The 16,753-nt window shown below is 39.2% G+C and overlaps 1 protein-coding gene across 3 annotated transcripts in view; it reads left to right on the plus strand.

Moving 5' to 3' along the window:
* Positions 1-2,469: 2,469 nt before the first annotated feature.
* The window catches only part of ythdc2 (YTH domain containing 2), a 47,885-nt gene continuing 33,601 nt past the window's right edge, over positions 2,470-16,753 (plus strand). The window contains exons 1-14 of one of the 3 annotated variants that reach the window (XM_084114919.1): positions 2,470-2,622; positions 3,583-3,733; positions 4,761-4,851; positions 5,217-5,413; positions 6,420-6,613; positions 8,414-8,580; positions 9,251-9,353; positions 10,954-11,110; positions 11,848-11,955; positions 13,199-13,347; positions 14,040-14,175; positions 14,642-14,768; positions 15,737-15,802; positions 16,027-16,205. In XM_084114919.1, coding sequence (XP_083971045.1) covers positions 3,592-3,733; positions 4,761-4,851; positions 5,217-5,413; positions 6,420-6,613; positions 8,414-8,580; positions 9,251-9,353; positions 10,954-11,110; positions 11,848-11,955; positions 13,199-13,347; positions 14,040-14,175; positions 14,642-14,768; positions 15,737-15,802; positions 16,027-16,205 — 1,816 coding nt within the window. In that variant the 5' untranslated portion in view covers positions 2,470-2,622; positions 3,583-3,591. The remainder of the gene's footprint in view (positions 2,623-3,582; positions 3,734-4,760; positions 4,852-5,216; positions 5,414-6,419; positions 6,614-8,413; positions 8,581-9,250; positions 9,354-10,953; positions 11,111-11,847; positions 11,956-13,198; positions 13,348-14,039; positions 14,176-14,641; positions 14,769-15,736; positions 15,803-16,026; positions 16,206-16,753) is intronic. The other 2 variants (XM_084114920.1, XM_084114921.1) reach the window with 2 other exon arrangements.

Below are 16,753 nucleotides of genomic sequence, written 5' to 3' on the forward strand. Positions count from 1 at the left end.
ACCAGCTGGTCATACGTTTTCTCCGTGGTACATGGAGGATGAGATCGACAACCAGGACCAGAGTTCCTACCTGGGATCTGGCGGTGGTTCTTGAAGGGTTATCCCTGGCCCCCTTCGAACCACTTCAGTCGGCTTCACCTAAGGACTTGACATTTAAGATGGCCTTTCTCTTAGCCATTACCTTGCTTAAAAGGGTGGGAGATCTCCAAGACCTGGCAGTTTCGCCAGCTTGCTTGGAGTTTGCCCCGGGAGGAGTTAAGGCCATCTTGCATCCGAGACCTGGCTATGTGCCCAAGGTGCCTTCCAACATGGCAAGGTCTACGGTCCTGCAGGCATTTCATCCTCCACCACATGTGTCGGCAGAAGAAGAGAGACTCCACGTGCTTTGTCCTGTCAGAGCACTGAGTATTTACCTTGAGAGGTCCTCTTCTTGGAGGAGGTTGGACTAACTGTTAGTGTGTTTTGGGTCACCTAAGAAGGGGCTCCCTGCATCCAAGCAAACAATCAGTAATTGTATTGTACAGGCTATTGTCTCGGCCTACCAGGTGCGCAATCTGCCTTCACCTTTGGCCATAAGGGCTCATTCCACTAGAGGCAAGGCTTCCTCTAGGGCCCTCTACTCGGGGGTGCCCCTCCAGGAGATCTGTGAGGCAGCCGGTTGGGCTACCCCACACACTTTTATCAGGTTTTATAGTCTGCACCTCCCTAGTACGCCCGGTGCGCGGGTGCTCTCGCCCTAGCTTGTGCCTGATACAGTTTCACACAGGGGCAGGCATTTCGGTGCGTGGCATAATGGGCATTCGTTCCCCAAAGAGTCGTTTTTAACAATGCAGTGCGAGTTCCCTCGAAAGGGAACGTCTCTGGTTACGTCTGTAACCCTTGTTCCCTGAGAAGGGAACGAGATACTGCGTCGCCTTGCCACGCCCCTTCATGCCTGGGAGCGGCTTGCTTCATCACGAGGCTAACGCGTGTGTGTGCCGGTGTCTATTTATACTTCCGGGTATGCCGTCACATGTTACGTCATGACGCAACACCAATCAGGATTGGAATTGTTTCATTCATACTTCAGAGGCGCGCGCTCAGGGAGCATCCCCAAAGAGTCGTTTTTAACGACGCAGTGTCTCGTTCCCTTCTCAGGGAATAAGGGTTACAGACGTAACCCGAGACGTTTTCCGTGGGTGCTCGGGGCCGACACTATGTTGCTGTCTGGGAACATTAGCAGAACGTTCTTACAACATATTTTTGCTAGCTGGGATCTGACTTGTGCAAACCTGATTAATGCTGGAAGTCTCTATAATAACTGTGTGATTGTTTTAGGTGTGGTTTAAGAACCGAAGGGCGAAATGGAGACGACAGAAGCGGCTTCCCTTCAGCCTTCCAGACAACTGGAAAACTGTCCTTCACAGCGACTGACGCGGACATTATGATTTCAGTCTCCTAAAGACCAGAAGAGCTGAAACCCTTCATTCATCAGTCAATCATTTGTTGACAGACATTACAGAAACATAGGGTGTTTCCCATTCATAAAGTAATGTAAAGTCCCCCTGTGGTGTAAATCCAGCTTTTAATGTTGTTTATGTGTCTATGTGGTGTTTTTAATACACTTTAAGACAAACCATGTGTAAATTCATAAGTCGACACCATTGCTGAGTATTTTCTCCTTAAAACTGCAGTGAACCAAAGACAGTCTCAAAAACACACTTTGAAATTGCTGGTGTTTCTGACGTCACAAACTACCTTGTAACCAATCAGATCAACGTGTGATCGTCAACCAGTGGATCTCTGAGCTGAGTGAGTGAGTGGAGGCGGGGCTCATTTGCATATTCATAGAACCGCGCATACTAAATGAGGCAAGGGTGTCGAGTTACATTCAAGATAAATTAAGGCATGAAGACAAAAAAAAAACCTTTAAATATGTAATTTTGGTGATCAAAGATGAGTTTTAAGGGATATAATTATTGACTAAATGGGGACTTTAAATAATTGAACTTTTTTTTTTTTAAATCATGTTTTATATTAATTTTCAAACAAATGATCTTGCCATGCATTATAAAGCTACAGTTATTCTAAAAATAAAACCTGTCACAGACCTATAATCAATTAAAGATCAACATTAAACATGTAAGGCAGCAACACAATGTTTTGTCATTAATAAAATTCATGGTTGAGTTGAGAATGCTTGCGAGATATCATGACATTTTTAATGTAGGCTATAAAAACATCTCTTATTCTGGACAACTTTATAGCCTACTTTACCTACAAGAAAATATGTAAATTGATCAAGAATGTCTTGAAACACGGGTATGTAGAAATGGAAAAATCTGTTATATGTATCATTCACTTCTGTTTGATGTTAAATGTCTGTTTATTTCTTTGAAAGTTAATAAACATTTTTTTTAAATAAACTCCGCTGATCTCCGCACAACATGTTGCTGCAGTGACGTCAGAGGAATGAGATGTAGATCTGTTGCGCATGCGCAGACGCAGCACAGCACCAGTTTCGATTCTACTCTACAGAAACAACTAATCCAAACACACCAGTGACTGACAGCCGAATTTAACCTTCTGGACTCTTAAAGCTTTCTGCTTTCACACTGTGTTCTCCTCAGAGGCTCAAAACACGTAAGATGTGCTGATTTTATTATTATTGTGCGGTGAATAAACAGTGAAGTGATGCTAGCGACGCTCGTGAAGCTCAATGAATGGACAGAATTCCTATAAACACAATATTAACCAGCATTTGAGTTAAAACACTGTATTTTCTTGCTTTTTGTGCTATTTGAGCAGGTGTCAGTGTGTTGATGATAGTGTTTTAGTGTTAAATAAGTCAGTTTAGCTGTAGCTGCTAACGCACTCCGAGTTTACATGGAGTTTTTTGAAACATCTTTACAATTTGTGGTATTATATTTATATCTTATGTTTGCTTGTACAAACTGTTTTTACTGGGATGAAGAATGAAATAAATAATAATACACAACAAAACTAACTAAACGAAATACAGTACTTTTATATTATTATATTATAATAAATTATTGCAGAGATTTATTCATCCAGCATAATTTTCAAACTGTGGAAAAGTTTAGAGGAAAAAGTGTGTAAAATATAAAATAAATAACAATAAATAAATAAATAAAAAATTAATTAAACAAATAAACGTGTGTGTATATAAAAAGGCTATATTAGATTAAAATAAATGTAATAACTAACAAAAAATAAGATTAAAATAAATAAATAAATAAATGAGTAATTAAACAAATGACGTAATAATAAAACTTAACAGAAACTAAATATTTTCCAAATTAGCCTATATTTTAAACACATTTAGAATATACATTTCTTTGAATTGGGTCTTTAACAAGAATAAACGATTGAAAACCCCTGATTTAGCAGACGCTTTCATCCAAAGACGAGGAATACAACGAGAGATTCACCTTAAAGAGGCAATAAACACGAGATTATGAAGTCAGTCTTCTTCGCTTAGTAATCTTAGTAATAAAAGCAGAATGTGAATATGTAATATTTATTGGCGTATAGTCACTGAGAGAATAATCCATAACTTTGGCTTTCTGTTCTTGCATGTAGGGAGAAGAAATGTCACGTAAATCAGGCATGAACGCGTCGAAGCAGACGACCTCTCTGAAAGCTAAAGGACTCAAAGACATCAGGATTGATGAAGAGGTCAAGATCGCTGTGAACATCGCGCTGGAGAGGTTCCAGTACAGCGACGACAAAGGTTTGAGTTCGTTCGACTAAAACAAGCTCTTTTACGCTGAAAACCCTTTACCTAAATTGGTGGTTCCGTTCAAAATTGCTTGTAAATCTCTGGTTATATTATGTTATCGGCAAATATGGGATTCAATCTTTTTGTCAACTTGTTTTCTTTCGATTAGCACAGGTTTTGTGTTTAGATTTTTTGAGGCGATTAAGCTTGAGTGAACTTTTTTTTTTACTCAAAAAGTGCAAAAACACCAACTGAAGTTTATAGAGGAGTTTGGTCTAGTGAGGATGCCATATTTCCTAAAAATATAACCAAGTGGAAGCAAGTAAATAATAAATAGAAGAGGGCCCAAGACAGAACCCTGAGGCACACCGGTGGGGACTTTAGATCGGAAATGTTTAAGTTGAACGACCAGAGCGAGATGGAATGAATTATTATTATTATTATTATTATTATTATTATTATATGACAGTAATCCCAACGGAAGCTAACCTGTCAGTTCGTTATTACGCGAGATGGTATCAAAGGCCGCACTCAGATCAAGAAGGACAAGTGGTTAATTAATTTTATTTATAGTCCCCCTGTAGTCAATCATTTCATCCCTTAAAACTCATCTTTGATCACCAATGACATATTTTAAACGTTTTTTTATCTTCATGCCTTAAAATATCTTGAATGTAACTCGACACCCTTGCCTCATTTAGTATGCACGGTTCTATGAATATGCAAATGAGCCCCGCCTCCACTCACTCACTCAGCTCAGAGATCCACTGGTTGACGATCACACGTTGATCTGATTGGTTACAAGGTAGTTTGTGACGTCAGAAACACCAGCGATTTCAAAGCGTGTTTTTGAGACTGTCTTTGGTTCACTGCAGTTTTAAGGAGGAAATACTCAGCAATGGAGTCGACTTATGAATTTACACATGGTTTGTCTTAAAGCATATTAAACACACCACATAGACACATAAACAACATTAAAAGCTGGATTTTCACCACAGGGGGACTTTAACGTTTTAAAAATTGTTGTTTTGTCTCATAGAGCTGGATTTCCCTTCTTCGTTGACAAATTCTGAGAGAGCCTTCGTTCATCGGCTTGCTCAGTCACTGGGCTACGTCTCCAAAAGCAGAGGGTGAGTCGACTCGCATCTCAAACAAACTCATGCAGAACTGAGTCTGATATTTATGTATTATTACACATGCAGGCTGGTGAACGAGCATTACTCTTAATGCTGGCAGACTTGACTACAAAGTTACTGATGATTACGACATCTCCTCTCTTCTCTGATGATGTGGGCGGGGCTATAACCTGTCACTCACACGAGATCAGCCAATAGCAAACCACAACCATACAATCATCCAGTCAACTCCCCTTAGACACAATCAAGCCCCGCCCACATTTGTTCTTGCACTTTCACTCGGACATACACTGCCGTTCAAGAAGGACTTGACTTGAAGACTAGCACAACTCTGAGTTCTTCTGATCTGTTGTTTGCAGGAAAGGCTCGAGTCGATGTCTGACGGTGAGGAAGAAGGACGGCACGGAGTCATCTCGGTCCATCATGACCTGTAGTCTCACACACAACTCCAAACACATGGTCCAGAACCTTCTGCAGAGGTTCCCCATCACCAGTAAAGAGCGCAGTGAGCTCCAGCCTCGCACCGAGAGAGCCGTCCTCGCCTCTCCCGACAGTGGTGAGTCTCACCCGGTTATTACAGTTTAAAGGGGTGGTTGATTATGATTTGACTTTTCCAACTCTAGTTAGTGTGTAATGTTGCTGTTTGAGCATAAACAACATCTGCAAAGTTACGACGCTCAAAGTTCAAAGCAAAGGGAGATATTTACTAATACAGAAATCGCTTTTTAAGAACTACAACAAACGGCTGGTAGAGACTACACCACATTCCTCCCGGGTTAGTGACATCACAAACCCTAGAATTTACATAAACCCCGCCCCCGGAACACGATTTATAGATTATCAAGACAGAATATGCTAATCAATGACTAGAAGATAACTACACATCAGCTTCATAACTTCATCAACTAACCATTCAGAAATGTCCTGTTGCTTCTACATGTTGTCACTTCTTCTTGAGTCTCTCCATCATTGTCTGACTCCGGTTTGAACATAAAATGCTAAAAGTGTTTGAAATGTTCAGTGTGTGTGTGAGGTAAAAGGACACAAGCTCTTGAAGCTCCGCCCCCTGTGCCGGGAGCAGCAGCTCATTTGCATTTAAAGGGACACACACAAAAACGGTGCATTTTTGCTCACCCTCAAAAAGTACCAATTTTAACATGCTATATAAAAATATGTGTGGGGTATGCCAATGCCATTTTTTTATGGCAAAAAATAATCTTAATTCAAACGGAAAACAAGAAAAATAATCTTAATTCAAATGGAAAACAAGATTATTTTTCTTACTCCATTGGCAGATAATTTTGCTTGTTTTAAGCAAAAACTCACTTAATTTTGTTTTGTTTGTTTTTTATCAGAAAACAAGATATAATTTCTTATGTCATTTTACTCATCTAGTAAATGCTTCTTGATTTAATGATGTCTAGATATTTGAGCTGGAAACAAGACAAAAATACTAAGTAAGAAAAGCATTTTTTTTGCAGTGCATCAAAGCTGCATTTATTTGATCAGAAAACTCTCTCGTTTCCCTGATATGATCTTCTCCCGCTGGTTCTTTCCTCTAGACGGTAAAAGCAGGACCAGCGGGCGTCTCAGTCACGGGATTCCTCAGGTTCCTCACATCCGAGGCCCGTCTGAACTGGATTGTTTCCGGAGATCGTTGCCCGTTTATGCGCGTCAGGAGGAGCTGGTCCAAACCATCAGGGAGAACCAGGTGGTGCTGGTCCTGGGGGAGACCGGGTCTGGCAAAACCACACAGGTCAGGACTGTAAAACACTTCTGAGGCATCAGAACCCTGACGGCATCAGTATATTTTGTTGTTCAGAGAAAAAAAATGGTCTTCTTCATCGGAATGGTACTAAACTTGGTAAAGGTTTTGGCTCTTGCTGTGTGAACACACACAATAATCATGGCCATGACTGGAGCAGGTTTAATGGTCCTGATAACAATAGCCACACTTGAGCTCCTCGCGGTCAGAAATGACGCATTGGAAATGAATGAGAGACGAGTTTCCTCTAGTGGAAGCGTTTGGTACTGCAGCCGAACAACATCTCACTGAAAGATCCGTTTTTCAGATATCAACCTCACATCTGGAACACAACTTGTTTAGATTGTTTGGAAATATATATTTCATATAACAATTGAAAATAGTATTTTTGCACATTTTTCATAACAATAAACGTAAAATTCTGTATCTTTTTTTAAGTTCGCTTTTTAAAACTTTTTCACTTCATCAATAATCTGCCAAGTGTCGTGTTTGTAAAGAGATCAAACTTCAGTCCGTCGCTCTAAAGCGTTCAAGATTTACCACAGTTTAAGCTGGACATTTAATTTTCAGGTCTATGCTCAAAAAATGAATAAATGGATTTTACATACAGCGTAAATATAATTTAGTACCATAAAATCCCCTAAAAATACAAAATATTAAATAAAAAACATTATCGAACTAAAATATAGTACATTAATTTCATTAAAAAAAAAAAAAAAACCTGTCATTTTTGACCGACACGCAAAGAGCACCAGAGGGTTAAAACTTAACCCTGCCTTTTTCAGTTTTGTTTTTTTGATAATTATGCCTGTGTTAATGCCAACTGCATACATTTTGATGCATGTGTGTATTTTTATTGGAATTTTACTATTTCACCCCTATTTCCTTTAAAAAATCTATTTTGCACTAGTTACACAAAATAGTTCCTCTCAGGACCTTAAGAGCAAAAATGTCCCCATTGAAACCCATTAAAACATAAATTTTTAATCCCAGGGCCTTTTAACAATAAAATGATGCAATCTTTGTTAATTAGGCTTTCATTCTGTTGGTAAGGCTTCAAAATGTACATCTGTACTATTTTTTACCAGATGGTGCCATTTTCTCAGGTTTGGCCTATAAAGCAAATACTCAATTTATTCCTGTTTTCAATTATGCAGCTTTAATTGTGTGGGTCTGTTGGTGTGGATGTCAGAGTGTCGTTTGTACGTGTATAATAAAAAATTGCGTGTGTGTGTGCTTGTATCTAATGGGGAAAATGTGATCCTGCGCCCAAACAAACTCTCACTGAAAGCTAATTTTTTGAGATATCAACTTCAAATTTGGAACAAGACTTGTTTAGATTTATGTCTTTGATTTTATAGCAGTTTTAAAGTTCAACGTGTTTCATAAAATATATATTTTATATAAAATATTGTTCATAAAACATTTTCATAAACTTAAACCTCTATAATTTTTTTTTTGGTTTCACTTTTTAAACTTTTTTTACTTCAACAATAATATGCCAAGAGTCCTCTTTAAAATGAGACCAAACTTGACTCCCAAGCTTCAAATCTTTATGACAGTTTTTTAACTGAGTTTTTTTTTTAACCTCTGTGTAACTTTTTTAATTGACGCACAAGAGTTAATACTGCAATAGTCAGCTTAGCTTCCGATGTTATTAGTTTTCTCCAGCCTTTGCCAAACGTTTTTAGTCAGCTAGAGTGTTACATTTTCTGGATTAAACACTCTTTCAGGGCTTCACACGAGAATAAATCGGTCTGAGCTTGACCCGCTTCTGTGTTCCTCTCCCAGATCCCCCAGTTCCTCCTGGACGACTGCAGTGGGAATGGGATTCCCTGCCGGATCTTTTGCACTCAGCCCAGGAGATTAGCGACGATCGCGGTGGCGGAGCGTGTGGCGGCCGAGCGCGGCGAGAAGATCGGGCAGACCGTGGGCTATCAGATACGCCTGGAGAGCAGGTGAACAACTACACAACACCGCACAACACTGCTGTTTTGCCATTTGCATACTATCCATCCAAGTTAGGAGGAGAGTGTCACAAATCATAACCAATCAGATCTTATTCATAGAACCGCGAATACTAAATGAGGCAAGGATGTCGAGTTAATAATTATTTTTCATCAGGATTCTTTCTTAACAACTACTCAACACGGGTGTGTATGTGAAGTTTTGGCTCAAAATACCCCACAGATATTTTTTATAGCATGTTAAAACTTTCACTTTTTGAGTTTCACCGTTTTTGTGTGTGTCCCTTTAAATGCAAATGAGCTGCTACTCCCGGCACAGGGGACGGAGCTTCAAGAGCTTGTGTGTGTGTGTGTGTACAGTAACTGAGCATAAAGAGATGGTGAGCTATGCTGAATGGTCACGTGACATTACACGACTTGTGTGGTACGTCGATTCTTGCACCCAACACAAGACAACATTTTTGTAGCCGAATCTGTGCTGGTTTGTATTACCCGCCTCCAGTTTTCCCTTTGTTTTGCCTCCAGCTAACAGCGTGACGTAATTGTGACGTCGGCGCAAAAAGGGTCTATAGGCGAATTGTTTGAGTACAATGACCTGAATCGTCTCGCTCTAAATGACTGCAAATGTGCTGATGCATTCTGGGTATGTGCTTCTCCTCAGAGTTTCTCCTAAAACCCTGTTGACGTTCTGCACGAGTGGAGTTCTGCTAAGGACGCTAATGGCCGGAGACGACGCGATGTCTATGGTCACGCACGTCATTGTGGTGAGACTTTGAGAATTTTTTTTATGTAATATAATTTCTTATTGTTTTCTCTTGGTTTTAGGTAAAAAAATGTTTCACGCTTGAATTGTTTAAAGTAGAGCTGCACGATATTAAAGAAAAATGTGATAACTCATTAAATAATGCGATATGCGATACGATAATGCTTAAAGTGTGTAAAATAAACTTAAATTATCTTTAAAATATATTAAAATTATATAACCTACATGCGTGTTTCACAATCTTTTCGTGACAGTAAAACATCCCTAAACTTCTGAAAGTGAACATCAGTGTTTTACTGTATATCAGAAGTGTTATTCTAACATCAGTGTAAACCTCGGGGTTCAGGGGTCAGGTTATCCTACATTAGGGTTATTAACAACACAAACTGAATAATCAAATGTAAAAATAAAACACTGCTGAGTTTTCACAGTATGAATTAAATATATCCTGATTCTTATTAAAGCTACAAAAGTTATTCAGCCGAGAGAGTGAGTGATTTTCTCTTCGTCTTTTCTTCATGACCAGTTATTGCAAGCCGTTGCGATATGTCGATAATATATATTGTGCAGCCCTAGTTTAAAGTTATAATGAAATGCTCACAAAATTTTAATTTTATTACAAGTATTCGATTCCCGACCTCAAGTGTTCGATTCCCGACCTCAAGTGTTCGATTCCCGACCTCAATATACGATTCCCGAACTCAGGTATACGATTCCCGACCTCAAGTATTCGATTCCCGACCTCAAGTATTCGATTCCCGACCTCAAGTATTCGATTCCCGACCTCAAGTATTCGATTCCCGACCTCAAGTATACGATTCGACCTCAAGTATTCGATTCCCGTCCTCAAGTATACGATTCGACCTCAAGTATACGATTCCCGACCTCAAGTGTCCGATTCCCGACCTCAAGTATTCGATTCCCGACCTCAAGTATACGATTCGACCTCAAGTATACGATTCCCGACCTCAAGTGTCCGATTCCCGACCTCAAGTATTCGATTCCCGACCTCAAGTATACGATTCCCGACCTCAAGTGTCCGATTCCCGACCTCAAGTATTCGATTCCTGTCCTCAAGTATTCGATTCCCGACCTCAAGTATACGATTCCCGACCTCAAGTATTCGATTCCCGACCTCAAGTATTCGATTCCCGACCTCAAGTATTCGATTCCCGTCCTCAAGTATTCGATTCCCGACCTCAAGTATTCGATTCCCGTCCTCAAGTATACGATTCCCGACCTCAAGTATTCGATTCCCGACCTCAAGTATTCGATTCCCGACCTCAAGTATACGATTCGACCTCAAGTGTTCGATTCCCGACCTCAAGTGTTCGATTCCCGACCTCAAGTATTCGATTCCCGACCTCAAGTATTCGATTCCCGACCTCAAGTATTCGATTCCCGACCTCAAGTATACGATTCCCGACCTCAAGTGTTCGATTCCCGACCTCAAGTATACGATTCGACCTCAAGTGTCCGATTCCCGACCTCAAGTGTCCGATTCCCGACCTCAAGTATACGATTCCCGACCTCAAGTGTCCGATTCCCGACCTCAAGTGTTCGATTCCCGACCCTAATCCTCCTGATTTCTGCTCCTGTAGGACGAGGTGCACGAGCGAGACGGACTGACGGACTTCTTACTCACAAAGATGAAGGACATGCTTCAGAAGATGCCGTCGCTAAAGCTAATCCTGTCTAGCGCTGCGCTGGACGTCAGTCTGTTCATCAGATACTTCGGCGCGTGTCCCGTTATTCACAGTAGGAAACACATTCATGGGTTTATTCACGCTGGAAAAAATACACATACAGTCAAAACAACATTTATTCAGACACCATTTCTCACATTATCACAGTTTATTCGCTATAGTTTAGAAAACAGTAATAAATATGAGCAGAACTCAGTGGATATTTGACTGGTTTTGTCCGTCCTTCTGTTAGACTGTCTCACACATGAATTATGTTGAATATCTGTCAGCTGGTAAATTTAACTACACAATTAGAGAATACCAGTTTAGCTCAACCAATCACCAAGCAATGCTTCATTGTGTTCAGTCTGTGTGTAAAAAGAGCATTAGCAATTAAAGAAAACACACTTCAGCAAAACATGATCAGCTCAAAGTGTCCGAATAATTTTTGGTCCCGAATGTTTATAAATGTCACTGGTAGTCACTGAATGAAGAATTATTGGGTATAATATGTCACAGTTTACTGTATTTTGCTCTCCTCACTTACATAAATGAACTATAGTGTCCTGATCACACTAGTAGAAATTATATCTGGTGTCTGAATAATTTTTTGTTTGACTGTATATTAGTTCTATAATTTTATTTATTTTAATACTTCCTTAAATGTGCATTTTAATTACACTTCTGTGCCACCTCAATTCAAACTAATAACTTTAACTCTGATTGGAGCAGGACCCTGATAAACACCAAACATGAATGTTAGTGTGATAATGTGATGTTCTGAACAATAATGTTGAGTTTTCTTTGAAGTCGAAGGTTGTCCATACGAGGTCAAGCAACTCTTTCTGGAGGATATCCTGCGCACCACCGGATACACCAACAAAGACATGATTAAATACAAGAAGGAGGCGCAGAAAGGTGACGCTAACAGCTCAAATACAGCAGCGCTCAAACGTCTGAAAGAGTCTCTTCTGCTCAGCAAGGCTGCGTTTATTTGATCAAAAATACAGTAAAAATGTGAAATATTATTACAATTTAAAATAACTGTTTTCTATGTGAATATACAGTAAAGTGTAATTTATTCCTGTACATTTTCAGCATCATTACTCCAGTCTTCAGTGTCACATGATCCTTCAGAAATCACTCTAATATGATGATTTGATGATCAAAAGAAACATTTATGATTATTATCAGTGTTAAAACAGTTATTTTTATGGAAACATTGATTCACTACCATTAAGACATTTGGGGTCAGGAATGGGGTTCTTTAAAGAAATTGATACTTTTATTCATCAAAGATTAATTAAATTGATCAAAAGTGACAGTAAAGACATTTGTTACAAAAGATTCTATTTCAAATAAATGCTGTTCTTTTGAACTTTCTATTCATCAGAGAATCCTGAAAAATAAAATGTATGACAGTTTCCACAAACATATGAACTGTTTTCAACACTGATAATAATCATAAATGTTTCTTGAGCATCAAATCATCATATTAGAGTGATTTCTGAAGGATCATGTGACACTGAAGACTGGAGTAATGATGCTGAAATATCACAGGAATAAATTACACTTTACTATATATTCACATAGAAAACAGATCATTTACATTATAATATTTCATCGTTTTTCTGTATTTTTGATCAGATAAATGCAGCTTTGTTGAGCACTTCTTTCAAAAACATTAATTATTTCAAACCTTTGACCAGTAGTCTAAATGAACAGTAGTTAAATAATGCAGTTAAAGTCAAGTCAAGCCACCTTTATTTATATAGAGCTTTAGACAATATATATATTGTTTCAGAGCAGCTTTACAGAGATAACAGGAGAATAATGCAACAAAGTTTGTTTCTAGAAGAAAATAGCATCACAGTTCAGCTTAAATAAGTTCAGCGATGGTTCATTTCTGTTGTAAAAAAGTTATTAATTTAGTTCATATATATATAGCCGCTCTGGAGAAAACCGTGATGTCATCGTCCAGCTCAGTTCAGTTCTCATATAATGCTGTCAATGCAGGAGATCAATAATATTGTGGAATATTAAAATTTAATGTCCTCAACTAATGAAGACAAAAGCCAATGGTGAAAAAAAGGCACACAAAAAAAACATTTTGTCAAACAGAAATGATGAGCTGAAACCAGGCGGTGTGTTTCCCCTTCAGAGGAGCGGCAGCAGTCGTCTCTGACGGAGTGGTGTGAATCCCATCAGGACGACCCGGAACCAGAACCGGCCCGGGAGAAGACGCCATCTTGTGTCCTGCAGGAGAACGACCTCCTGGATGACGGCGGAGACAGTGTCTTCAGTCAGACGGTCTCTCCTTATGCTCTCTCTCACATCATCACTCAGTGTCAGTCCTGTGTGCGATATCAGCGCTGGGCGCTATACCGGTTCATACCGGTGTTTATTTTTGTTATGATATGAATTTCTAATATTCCGCAGTACCGGTGTATGTCTCTACATACAGAGGCTTTTTGGGACTTTCGCTTATTCCCCGTATCCCCCAGAGTTAGATAAGTCCACACACACCCTTCTCATCTCCGTGCGTGCCGTAACTCTGACACACCCACCACTAGCCTAGCTTAGCACAAAGACTGGAGGTAAATGGCTCCAGCTAGCATACTGCTCCCAATAAGCGACAAAATAACGCCAACATTTTCCTATTTACATGTTGTGATTTGTATAGACACAGCGTGTATAAATAACAAGGTTATTGAGACACATGAGACACGGTCATCTTCTAACCGTACACACACTGGGAACTATATTCTCAGAAGGCGAAGCACTGCTACTTCTGCGGAGTGATTTACTCCAGCTCTGAGGAACTCTCTGCTCCTCACCACGGGGTGCAAAACCAACATGAAAGAGAATCGTGATAAAATTGTGATTTTCCTGAAATAAATCGTGTTTTTTTTTTTTGAAAGAAATCGTGATATGATATTTTTGCCCTATCGTTCTTCTCTCCGTTTTAAATGTGAAAGCGTGTCTTTTCTGCGTGTCCTCAGAGCGAGAAGGACGTGGCCACGCTAGAGCCGTGGCTCCTCAGGGAAATGGACGCCTGCATCTCAAACATTTTCTTGAACCAGGACGCTGACGCCTTCACACAGCTCTTCAACCTCATCCTGAACGAGAACATCAGTGGTAATGAAGGCACACACACTCACACGGCACAACATGCTTTTCTTACTTGACATATGACATTAGAAATTATGTCTTGCTTTCTGGGGAAAAATCTAAATTAAGTGAGTTGTTGCTTTAAAAAAAAAAAAGCAAAATGATCTGCCAATGGGGTCGGAAAAATAATCGTGTTTCTGTTTGAATTAAGTGTATTTTTTTACCCCATTGGCAGATCATTTTGCTTTTTTTTTTTTTAAAGCAACAACTCACTTAATTTAGATTTTTCCCCCAGAAAACAAGACATAATATCTAATGTCATTTTACTCATCTAGTAAATGCGTCTTGATTTAAGAATTTTTAGATATTTTGACTGGAAACAAGACAAAAATACTGAGTAAGAAAAGCATGTTTAGCAGTGCACACACACTCAAGCGCTCTCTGAGCTGAAGCGCGGTGTGTGTTCCTCACGTGTGTGTTGGTGCTCTCTCAGTGGATTACAGGCACAGCGAGACGAGCGCCACCGCCCTGATGGTGTCCTCGGGCCGAGGGTTTCTCAGTCAGATGGAGCAACTGCTCAGCATGGGCGCGAACGTCAACATCAGAGCCTCCAACGGCTGGTGAGCACACACACACGTCGCTATAAATATAAATATATAAGTCCCCTGTAGTCAATCATGTCATCCCTTAAAACTCATATTTGATCACCAAAACAAACAATAAACAAAACAACTTTATTACTGAAGTACTAAAACTAAATATAAAATGTAATGAATAGTGCTGTCAAATCGATTAATCACATCTGACATTAATGTTTGTTTATATAATATATGCGAGTCTATATATAATATTATATATATATATATATATATATATGTGTGTGTGTGTGTGTGTGTGTGTACACATACATATATCTTTTTATATATTCATACATATAGACACACATATTATATAAACACAAACTTTGGTGTTAGAAGCAATTGTATATGATTAATCGATTTGACAGAACTACTAATAAACAAAAATGAGTAAAAAAAAAAAATTACAAAAAACTTTATCAAAAATTATAGTGAAAACCGTTAATTTTTATTTTATTCAAAATATTAACAGAATTATAATAGTATACCAAAAATACTACTAATATAAAATATTAAAAATCTTTATTTCAGCATGTTGGCCATGTGGCTTTTCTCATCTTCGTTTAGTTTCTGCAGGTCTTAAATCAGAGCAGAACATCTTAAATTCATAAAGTCCTGGCATTAAATTATGCAAATATTAGTGTTGTTTTCCAGCACAAATATCTAAACATTCTTAAATCAAGATACATTTTCTGAGCCCACTGGCAAATATTCACTTATTAAATTTTTTTAGCCAGAAAATTACATAAACTAAAACAAATAAATAAGAATGGATAAAACTAATATATTAATATTATTTTAAACAAATAATATATTTGTTATTTTACAAATTTAAAACAAACAAAAAAAAAAGACCAAAAATGACCAAAAAATGCAACAAACTGATTATAACTTGTAAATTGAAATCATAGTGAAAATTCAGATTACTAACAGAAACTGTGATGCTTCAGGACGGCTCTCGACTGGGCGAAGCGCTTCAAGCAACCCGAGGCCGTAGATCTGCTGGAGTCCCACATGTAAGAGCTGCACTTCAGTGTGTGTGTGTGTGTGTGTGTGTGTGTGTGAGAGATGGGTAGGTTTAGGGGTCGGGTTAGTATGGGTTAGGTGTGTGTGTGTGTGAGGGGTAGGGTTAGTGTAAGAGGACAGAATATACAGTTTGTACAATATAAAAACCATCACGTATATGGAGAGTCCCCACAAAGATAGTAAACCAGACGTGTGTGTGTGTGTGTGTATGCAGATGGGGTGTTGAAGCGGGTCGTCTGGACGAGGCGTCTCTGGTTCAGTCCTCCACATCTGATCTGAGCTCTGAGGACCAGGAGCTTCTCAAAGCGTATCATCACAGCTTCGACGACGAGAAGGTCGACCTGGACCTCGTCCTGCATCTGCTCTTCAACATCTGCCAGAGCTCTGACGAGGGTCAGGCCGTAAAGCATTCAGCTAAAGCATTCGTCACTTCAGAATTAAGATGTTCATGAAGATAAATGAAGGTTTTTGAGGAAAACATCCCTCATTTCCTCCATATAGTGTCTTCAATGGGGTCCAACGGGTCGAAGGTCCAGATGTGAGTTTCAGTGCAGCTTCAAAGTCTCGACACGATCCAGCCGAGGAATAAGAGTCTCATCTAGACAAACCAGCCGACATTTATAACAAATAAACATTTATATACTTTTTAACCTCTAATGCTGGTCTTGCTCTAGCTGTGATGCGACACACATTACGTAATCAGGTTGAAAGGTCAAGCGTGACGTAGGCGTAAGAACAGACCCAGTGTTTACAAAGCCGTGCAAAGTCAAACGGCATTTACAAATAAATAAAAGGTAAAACAACGATGTCGGACGATTTAGAAGTTAGAGGAGAAAATGAGATGGAGTTTTTCGCCCTTCCCTACATTTCTGACCTGGAACACGCGTGACCTTTCAACCTGATTACGTAATGTGTGTCTCATCACAGCTAGAGCAAGACCA

The sequence above is a fragment of the Abramis brama genome (genome assembly GCF_963993115.1).
Source record: "Abramis brama genome assembly, chromosome: 5".
Lineage (NCBI taxonomy): Eukaryota > Metazoa > Chordata > Actinopteri > Cypriniformes > Leuciscidae > Abramis > Abramis brama.